Source organism: Mus pahari, chromosome 11 (assembly GCF_900095145.1).
Source record: "Mus pahari chromosome 11, PAHARI_EIJ_v1.1, whole genome shotgun sequence".
NCBI classification, from domain to species: Eukaryota; Metazoa; Chordata; class Mammalia; order Rodentia; family Muridae; genus Mus; species Mus pahari.
The window spans coordinates 54,686,757-54,696,950 of record NC_034600.1 but is presented as its reverse complement, the minus strand read 5'-3'; the positions used below and the strand labels follow the sequence as shown (position 1 = coordinate 54,696,950).

At 39.6% G+C, this 10,194-nt stretch overlaps 1 protein-coding gene across 1 annotated transcript in view; it reads left to right on the top strand.

Moving 5' to 3' along the window:
* The window catches only part of Wdr70 (WD repeat domain 70), a 200,156-nt gene that overhangs the window by 111,035 nt on the left and 78,927 nt on the right, over positions 1 to 10,194 (top strand). Inside the window, exon 10 of the mRNA XM_021208261.2 lies at positions 7,749 to 7,923. Within this exon, the coding sequence (XP_021063920.1) occupies positions 7,749 to 7,923 (175 nt within the window). The remainder of the gene's footprint in view (positions 1 to 7,748; positions 7,924 to 10,194) is intronic.

The following is a 10,194-nucleotide window of genomic DNA, read 5'->3' as shown; positions in this document are numbered from 1 at the left end:
TCTGGAGTTAGTTGTTATAGTTGTCTCTGGTTGGAGCTTGTTCCTCCTGTGATTCTGTTAGCCTCTGTCAGCAGTCCTGGGAGTCCAGCTCTCTCCTGAGTCTCAGTGGTCAGAGTACTCTCTGCAGGCAAGCTCTCCTCTTGCAGGGAAGGTGCACAGAGGGATGGTGTTCCGAGATCTGCCTCCTGGCTGAAGATGTAGGCCCAAAATGGGGCCTGTCCCAGAAGATGTGTCACCTCTGCAGTTTGCACACTCACCTGCACAGGCTAGACTCCGAGGGACCCTGGACACAATATGTCTCTCTCACCTGCTTTGGCACAGAGCCCTCCCGGGTGGCCACATTTCCTCTGGTGGGGAAGGTGCCCATATGTCTGGAGCCCGAAACAGGGTCGGTCCCAGAAGCTAGATTGTTTCTGTCTATCCCAAAGCTGTGTAGCTTCTGGAGTCCACACTCTCGCCAGTGCAGACTGGAGCCTGAGCAAACTGGAGCAAAGATGGCTCCCTTACCAGCTCAGGCAGTGAGAGCGCTCCCAGACAGACACCTCTGCTCTGGAGGGGATGTTGCCGGTATATCTGGAGCCAGAACCAGCGTCTGTCCCAGAAGCTGTGTCACTTCTGCAGTCTGCTTTCTCCCCAGCAAGGACCAGAACTTGAGTGTACTGGAGCAAATATGGCTCCCTAACCAGCTCAGGCAGTGAGAGCGCTCCTGGGCGGACACCTCTGCTCTGGTGGGTATGGTGCCCAGATGTCTGGAGCCAGAACCGTGGTCTGTCCCAGAAGCTGTGTCCCTTCTGCAGTCCATGCTTTCCCTGGCAACGACTGGAGCCTGGGTGTACTGGAGCAAAGATCTTGTTGCTGTTTATTCCCAAGGACTACACTAAGATGTGCCTTTTGCAGTTTCCATTGTTTGCTATGTCTGTTGACATTAAATTGACTCTTAACTACATTCCTTTCTCTCAACCTGTAGGTCATGACTCCTTTGGGGTTTAATGACCCTTTTGAAGGGGGTCACATATCAAATATCCTGCACCTTAGATACTTACAATATAATTCATAAGAGTCACAAAATTTGCAAGATTATAATGTCATTATATTTTCTCCCTCCAAAACCTTCCATATACCTCTTCTTGCTCACTTTCAAATCCATGATGTCTTTTTTCATGACTATTGTTACATACATGAATATACATAATTGCATGGTAAATACATGATTACAACCTGCTTTATCTGTGTAATGCTACCTGTATGAATATTCTCAGGTCTGACTGTTTGATATTGGACACCCACTTGGTAAGATCTTCCCTGGGGAAGACTGTTTCTCCCATTCTCTGCATTCCTTAATTGTCTGCAGTTCTTTGTGTAGGGTTCACACCTCATGGCCTTCCCTGTCCACTTTTGCATGTCTGCTGTTGTTACCTTTGCTCAGGCCATGTTGGTGAGACTTTGTGTGTGTCTCTGATATTCCTAGGAAACATAATGTCATAGCTAACTTCTTGATCCTTTAGCTCTTACAGTCTTTCTGCCTGTCTTCTATAATGATCTTTGAGTTTCAGGTCTAGAAGTTGTATTGTATCCATTGGGACTGGACTCCAGAACTCTGCATTTTGATTGATTGTGGTTTTCTGTAATGATCCCCATCTGTTGCAAGGAGAAGGGTTTTTTTTTTTTTTTTTTTTTTTGTTTGTTTGTTTTTTTTATGATTGTTGAGAACTACATTTATTCATGGGTGTAAAAATAAATATTTAGAAGGTAGTTAAGGGTTATGCTGGTCTAGTAAAGTGGTGGCTATAGATTCACATCTAAGATCCCATGACTTCATTAGCCTTGGGTATTTGTCTGGGTTCCTAGTACCAGTCAGGATTTATCTCTTGTCAAGCAGGACTTACGATCAATCAGGGAGCTATTGGTTATCACTAAGGTATGTGTGCTACTACTGTATCCTGAGGGTTATTGTTCTCATGTTGGTCTTTGTTGTGGATCACAGACATTATAGCTGGGTAGGACTATTGCTTCCTTCCTTCCTTCCTTCCTTCCTTCCTTCCTTCCTTCCTTCCTTCCTTCCTTCCTTCCTTCCTCTTTACACTTGCATGGTGCTTTCAGATTAGTTCTAGCACGGGGGATTCTAAGCTCTGTTTCTGAAGTACATGGTGTCTTTGTCAATAAGGACTGACGTTCCACCTCTGGGACAACCAAGAGGAATATCAGTAGCCTATACTATTTTGGAAGTCTGTGGGACAACTCTGACCAACAACTCAAAGGGTTAATTCTCGTACATGGGGTGGAAGGTTTTGAGAGATGGTCACTGACTCTTGGAAGAAGCATTACTCGTCCAGCTGGGGAAAAAAAAAATATCTCCTAAACTATTTTACTGTCGGTAGGGTTGCAGTCTGATTCATTCTGGATGGAAGACTTGACATCCTGCATCACAGATACTCGCTCAGCCATGTTTCTTGTAGCGCTATTCACAATAGCCAGGAAGGGAAAACAACCAAATGGTCCTTCAACCGATGAAGATAAACAGATGAGGAAAATGTGCCTATACACTATGGAATAATGTTCAGCTGCAAAGCAAAATGAAATTATGAACTTTGCAGACATATGGGTGACTCTAGAAAAGATGAGTAAAATCTAGATCCCAGACCCAGAGAGACAAATGTCCTGTGTTCTCTCTCATCAGAGGCGGCTAGCTCCAAATCTTCAGATTTGAGTACATATCCTGGAGTGACTGCAGAAACTGGGAAAGAAAAAAGAGACTATTGTCTTCTCACTGTAGTTTCTAAGTATATGTATATGAGTTTACTGTCAAGTGGGTATTCATAAAGATTATTATTTGTTTACATAAAAGTTAGAACACTGTCCTCATTTCTATGGAACTTGAATCCTTAATACTTTTTAAAAAGAAGGCCTTATTTTTTTTTTCTACCAAAAGAGTATATAAGTTTCAGACTCTTAGTTGAGTTGCTTGTGTAGTCTTTCGAGAAAAATTAAGCCAAGATCTAAGTGATTTCCGTGAAGAATTAATGCTTCCCCTGATGTGTGCCAAGAGCCGTGATGCATTTATATAGCAGATGCCAGAAAGTTTAGAACTTGTATCTGGACACAATCCAGAATTCTAAGACAGAAAGCATTTGTGCCTGGGGCAATGTAATGACCCCACCTGTGTCTTTTTCTTGTCTTCTGGATGTTTTCATTTTATGTCCAGAAAGGCCCAGGCAGGTCCCTCTTCTATTTTTAAATCTTTCTTATGAAACACAGTTTTAATTTTACAAGACCAGATCTCACTCCAAGTTTCAAAATATCTGTTCTTCAGCATAAAATGTTCTGACAGATACCTAACGACCCAGTACTTTAGCATCTAATTTTTAGGCATACATTCAGAGAATAAGGGCCATGAAACCTTAGTGTAATTAGTCACTATTAGATGTTGTATGAACTTGTATTTCACACATCTATATTCTAGGTGAATTAATTTTTACTTTCTCATTATTTTGATAATTAGCCCTACTTATTAATAAACTAAAATAAACAGAAATACTTATTTGTTAGATTTATTAGCTTTGTTTTTTTATTTATGATCTAGTGGGAAATGCAGAAAGGAACAAGTATTTATTGAGAGCCTATTATGTTCCAAGTATTGTCCTGGATATGTTTACCTCCCTAATCTCATTTTGTCTTCACAGTCCCTCAATGTTGCTATCATCATCCCAGTTTTAGACAAGATGAGGTTTAAACAAGCCACATGATGATTGTTTATGCTTGTGTGGGGTCTTTTTCACCATAAGTCTAAAGCGCCATCTGTCATTGGGGATGCTCAGTTATAAAAAGGAGAAGTTGACTATTGTAATTTATCCTCACCACTGTAGATCTTGGACCAGAAAAATAAAAACACATGTAGTATTTCTCAGTCCTTTGTGATTGCTAATTGTGGGAAACAGTTAACAGAGACAAGGAACAAGTAGACAGTACAGGATACCTTCAGTAAGGGGAAGGCTTTATAATACAAATGATGCTGTCACAGTGGGCATCCACTTACAGAAACATTAGCCTGGTCCTGACCTTGAACTGTGTATTAAAATCAGTTCAAGTAGATGACAAATCTAGTCATAAAATTTAAAACTATAAAACTTAGAGAAGAAATAAAGGGGATTTCTATTATTTTTGGTTAGGTAAGAAGTTTTTAACTATATGGTTCCCAAATACTAATAAATTAAACTGTATAGGAATTTAAGGAGGGGATTTAGCATAGTTGGTAGATTGCTGATCTAGCATGTACATAGATAGCTCTGCAATCAATCCTTAGTGCCACATAGACCAGACATGGTAGCACACACTTACAATACTAGCACATAGGAGGTAGATAGAGGCAGGAGGACCAGAAGTTCCAGGTCTTCTGAGCTGTTTGAGACCCTGTCTCAAAGAATTTCAAAAGATCAGTTCACATTTATCTTATGTGAACCTGTGTCTTTCCTGTCTGAATGTTTATACACCATGTCGTAGCTATAGAGCCCATGGTGTAAGAAGATATCAGATTGCTTGGAACTGGAGCCACAGAGGTTGTTAGCTGCTGTGTAGGTACTGAGAGCTGAACCTTGCAGAGGACCTAAACCCTATGCAAGTGTGATTAACTGCTGAGCTGTTTCTCCAGCCCACCAACATTTTTTTATTTTAAATCTGTTACTGAAACACTTTTTTTTTTTTTAAAAAAAAGAAAGGTCATGATAATATACCCGGATAATACTTGCTCCTTTCCAAATACACTTCTCATCAAGAAATGAGATCCAGAGCTGGAGATTAACTCAGTATGTTTGTCTAGCATGTGCAAGTCTCTGGGTTTGTGTCCCCGCCCTCTTTTCCTGCCACTCCTCCAAACCAACCAACCAACAAAAGCAACAAAACTTGTATCTAGAATAAAGAGCTGTCAGCATCTAGTAAAAAGAAAATGAACTACTTAATATTGAAAGCAGGCAAACATTTGAACAGTTCCTTCCCGAAAGAAGAAAAACGGTGTGTGGACCAGTCCTTCGCATCACTAAGGCATTTTGGAACTGTAAATTAAATCCATAATGCACAGTACTCATGAATTCCATATTCAGATAACTGCCAGACTAAAGTGTTAAGAACATGAAGAAGGAACTGTAACCTCAGAGGCTTCCTTGAAATTCTCTCAATTACACTCTGTTGGTCCAAGTTAGCTTCCTGAGAGTCTGGGAAAGACAGGCTTAAACTGATCAGCAGACACTGAAGAGCACACACAGCCAGGAGTCTCTGTCCTAGCCCTGAGGACATCTGACTGACGGCCGGGTGCCTTGTAACTTGGGGCTCCCTACTTCCCAGGAGACTAGTCTGAACGCTACAGTCCCGCTGTTCCTTCTGGTTTTCTGAGAACCTTTCCAGACCCTGTTAGGCAGTATGACCTCTTTCTCTTCCTTCCTTCCTTCCTTCCTTCCTTCCTTCCTTCCTTCCTTCCTTCCTTCCTTCCCCCCCCCCTTTCTTTTTCTTTTTTTCCTCTTTTTCGGGCTCTTGCTCAGGCTGGCTTCTAACCTGCAATCATGCTGTCTTTGCCTTGGGAGGGCCGGGGTTGCAGGTGTAAACCACCTCTTTTAGTTAGTACATCCATAAAATAAGATGACACACTGAGTTGACAAGTCTAATAACTGAGTTTTGATCATTTTAAGCAGTTGTTGGAAGAAATATACTTCAAAATGTTTGTAGATTATGTAGTGTTGTAGATTCTGGACCTTTAGATTAAAGATCATAACTTGTATTTAGAGAGATTTCAACAGCAAAATTGTCTTGAGTTTTCTCATTGGGTTTTTTTGTTTGTTTGTTTTGTTTTTTGGGGGAGGTTTTTTTAGGGGACAGGATAGAGTCTCACTTTTGCTCACACTGACCTAGAGCTTACTTTTTAGCGCAGGCTGGTTTTGAACTCATGGCAGGTCTCCTACCTCAGCTTCTGAGTACTGGAATTATAGGCATGTACCACCACACCCAGCTAGTGGAGAGGTTTTAAATTACACATTCTGCTTTTTGCATATATATTATATATCAGTATTTAGTAGTATATTGAATTAATATATATGAATAATAGTGAATTTTTTATTTTCGAGTGAGCTTTGGTTGTTGCTATGTATGTATGTGTATATATGTGTATATATGTGTGTGTGTATATATATATATCTATATATATATATACACACACACATATATATGTATATGTAAATTTTTGATTTTTGAGTGAACTTTGATTGTTACCCATTTCTAGAAAATTTGATCACTTTATCTAAATTGTGTTTATATACTTTAAAGGCAGATTGAATCAGTATGGCTACTTTGGGAAGAAGGACAAGAAGATACAGCTTCTACCCCTAAGTCCATCTCTGGAGTTCTGACTTGAGAACAGGGTTTAAATAGAATCAAGAACTGCTCACTGCTAAGCCGTGCAGCAAGCCTTGCCTACCAGTCTGTCTAGTTTGCTTTTGTAAATTTGTTCCTAAACGACTGACTGACATTTTAGCACTGTGGCGCTCTATTGAGAGGGCGCCTTTTATTGATGATGCTGGGCCCACACCATCTGCACTTATTAGTTTTGTGTTGATCTCATTATTCTCGCTGTCTTCTCAGTTCTAGTGGAAGCAACATTTATATACACATTACTCCATTGTCAGCTATGTTTTGTGTGATTGTGGTGGGATTCTCTCTTCCATTCTTCTTCCACAACCTTTGTGCAGTTGCTGTTGTATGTTTCATTTGAACAAGCATTATAAGCCTCACAATATATTATTTTAATTTTGCTTCATAGCCATATAATTTTTTTTAAAGAGATTTAAATAGTTTCTAAAAATGTCTTTTATATTTACCTTCAGTTTTTCTTTGTGTGGATTTGGACTTCTATTTGGTTTTTAATTTAACTTTTAATAACTCATCTTTAACGTATCTTGTACCACATATTGAATAGCAATCAATTCTCTCAGGCTTATCTATTTGAAAAGGCCTTGATTCCAGGTTGCCTTTTTTTTTTTTTTTTTTTTTTTAACTTTATTTTTTTTTTAAACTATATTTTCATTGGCTGTAAACTATTAGATTTTCTTCTCCTTGAATTTGAGCATACCCTTGGCCGCATAGCTTCTACCAGGAAGTGTTGACCTCATCTTTGGTGTTCTGAATCTCATGGCTTTAATCCCCTCCATGGCAATGCTCCTTTCCCTGTCTGGGGACTCTGCCGTGCCCCTGCCCAGGCCTGGGCTGCCTGGACATGTTGCCTGCTTCAAGCTTGGCATCAGAGAGCTCTGTCTGCTCACTTCCCAGAGGCATGTGGTTCTGCCTGGACCCTGGACCCTGGAGTGGGACAGGGGGTGGTTTTTTTGTTTGACTTTTATTTTTGTTTTGTTTGCTTATTTAGTGCATTTTCTAGTATCTACTATAGAGGAATTCACTGACACTTGTAAATAATTTATAAATTAATGTGCACTAAATAGGAGGCTTATGCCCAATAGCAGCCTCCTTACCAAGATATACACAAGAGCTAGGAGTCCATCGCTTTGTAGGGCATTGACTGTAAGTAATTGATAGATTGGAGTAGAATTTGCCATTGAATTTGATGGCATCATTCAAATTCTATATATTTTTCTAGAATATTAATAAATAAGACTTTTATAATGTATAAAAAGTCCCTAAAAGACAAAGTAGTATATCTGGGCCTGATTCTTCAGGATATTGTAAATAAATGATATTGTTTCCTTTCTTTTTAGGACTGTGAGGCTCTGGGAAGTTGAAAATCCAAAGAAGCAAAAAAGTGTTTTTAAACCTCGGACGATGCAGGGTAAAAAGGTCATACCCACGACTTGCACGTACAGTCGAGATGGGAACCTCGTGGCAGCTGCCTGCCAGAATGGAAGCATACAGATCTGGGATCGGAACCTGACTGTGAGTCAAGGCCCTTTTGTTTTGCTTTGTTTTTCCAGACAGGGCTTCTTTTTGTATCTCTGGGTGTCCTACTGTGCCAAGTCACTCTGTAGACTTGGCTGGCCTCGAACTCACAGCAGTTGGTCTGCCTTTGTCTCCGGAGTACTAGAATTAAAGGTGTGTATCACCATGACCAGATTAAAAGTTTAATCACTTTTAAATCTTTCTGCAAAGAACAGCTGAAGACACTATGAGTCTCAATTTCCTGATCTTAGAGTTACTTAAACTGCAGTATTAGTTTATCAAGCACTGGGGCTTTCTCAATAAAGTGTTTCAGCTCTGAATTTTTTAGAATATAATTTTAAAATAAGTTCACTCTTTTGATATAAAATTTAAAAAGCATACTATAGCTTATTATATGACATCTGAATTTGACTTTGAAAAGAAAACTTTAGGAATAATATGAAACAGTACTGAACAAAGAACTAGAAAACATGTTTCAAAGGATGTAAGAAGATTATGAAAAAATCTAGAATTGTGCCAGTTCTTTTATGATAATTCTATAATAATTTTAATATATTTTGTTTTAATATTCTTTCCTATGCCAGTCTATTTCAGTAGGGTCAAGTTTTCTTTCTACAGTTATAGTTCATTATTTGAATAAGTTTTGGACCTGGGAAGTATCATATAGTCCCCAGAAATAATAACGGTGAAAGCCTGTGACTCATTCTGAGGGGCTCACCCTGTGGGTTACCAAGAAGCCGTAAAGAGGCCTTTGTGTTAGGTATAGATGGAAAAGGAAAAGATTTGAGGCTACCAATGTTAAAGCTGTATACAAATGTTTTGAAATCCTATTTGCTTGTTTGTTGTGGGGCATGCATGTGTGTGTGTGTGTGTGTGTGTCTGCGTGCGCGCGCGCGCGCATGTACGTGCACACACACACACATGCATGTGTGTACATGTGTGACCACCATGGGTCCCAGCAATCAAACTCAGGTATTTAGACTCGTGGGCAAGTATTCTTTACCCACTGTGCATCTTACCAGCTCTTTCTAATGTTATAATACAGTTTGTATTCGTTATTCAAATAAAAGGTTCTTGTCAAATTATTAATTAATATCTATTGAATATGTATGATAAGCCAGACAGTATTCTAGGTTTTATGAGTATTGATTAAAAATTCCTGTCTATGTTATATTTATTACTGTGAAGAGACTCCATGACTGTGGCAATTCTTAAAAAAGAAAACATTTAATTGGAGTTGGTATACAATTGAGAGGTTTGGCCCATTATCATCATGATGGGGAGCATGGTTAGGTATAGGTGGATATGGGACTGGAGAAGCTGAGAGTTCTACATCTGGATCCCAGGCAGCAAGAAGAGCAAGTGACACTTGGCCTGGCTCGAGTATCTGAAAACTTCAAAAGCCCACCCCTAGTGACACACTTCCTCCAAACAAGGTCACACCTCCAATAACACTACTCCTTATATTCTGTGGGGACCACTTTTACTCAAATCATCACTGCCCATGTGGAGTTTACATTTGAGATTTTTAAAAACTGTACATTACAGGAGGCTGGCAAGAGGGTTCAGCAGTGAAGAGAGAGCACTGGCTGTTCTTTGGGAGACCCGTGTTCAATTCTCAGTATCCACGAGGCTCACTGCTGCCTGGAACTCTTGTCTCAGGGGATCCAGTGCCCTCCTCTGGCTTTGGATGGCATCACATGCATGACACAGAAACATGCAGGCAAAACATCCATGTATATAAAGCAAAAATGAACTGCTCATCTTTGTTCCCCAAACACTTGTATCTTAAAACATTTACATTTGAACAGGACCCTAAGAAGCATATTTGTCTTTTTGGGGAGTTGAGACAGTTGTGTTGAAATAAGGTAGAGCATAATGGTGGGAGGGAACTTCATACTGATAATGCTGGAAGTATCTTTGGCATTTTCTGTTTGTCAGATCTTTTTATTTCTGTTTTCATCTCCATTGTAAACTCCATAAAGCTGCATAACAGCACAGAGATTTTAAAATGCCTTTGACTTGTAAACTGAATTTTAACTAAGCCGTAAATCTTCCAGTAACTGGCTTTCGTCGTCTCTGGGTACTGCTAACTTAAACACAGAAATTCTAAAACGTGTGGGTTTCTTCTGCAGCTTTCCGAGTTGTGCTTCCTGAGTGCTCTCTACACACACGCTTCGCTCTTCGGACCTGCATTTGTTATTATTATTATTATTTTTAGTAAAGTTGGGTGTAAACTTTGTAGATCAGTCTTGTGTTTCTTTGTCT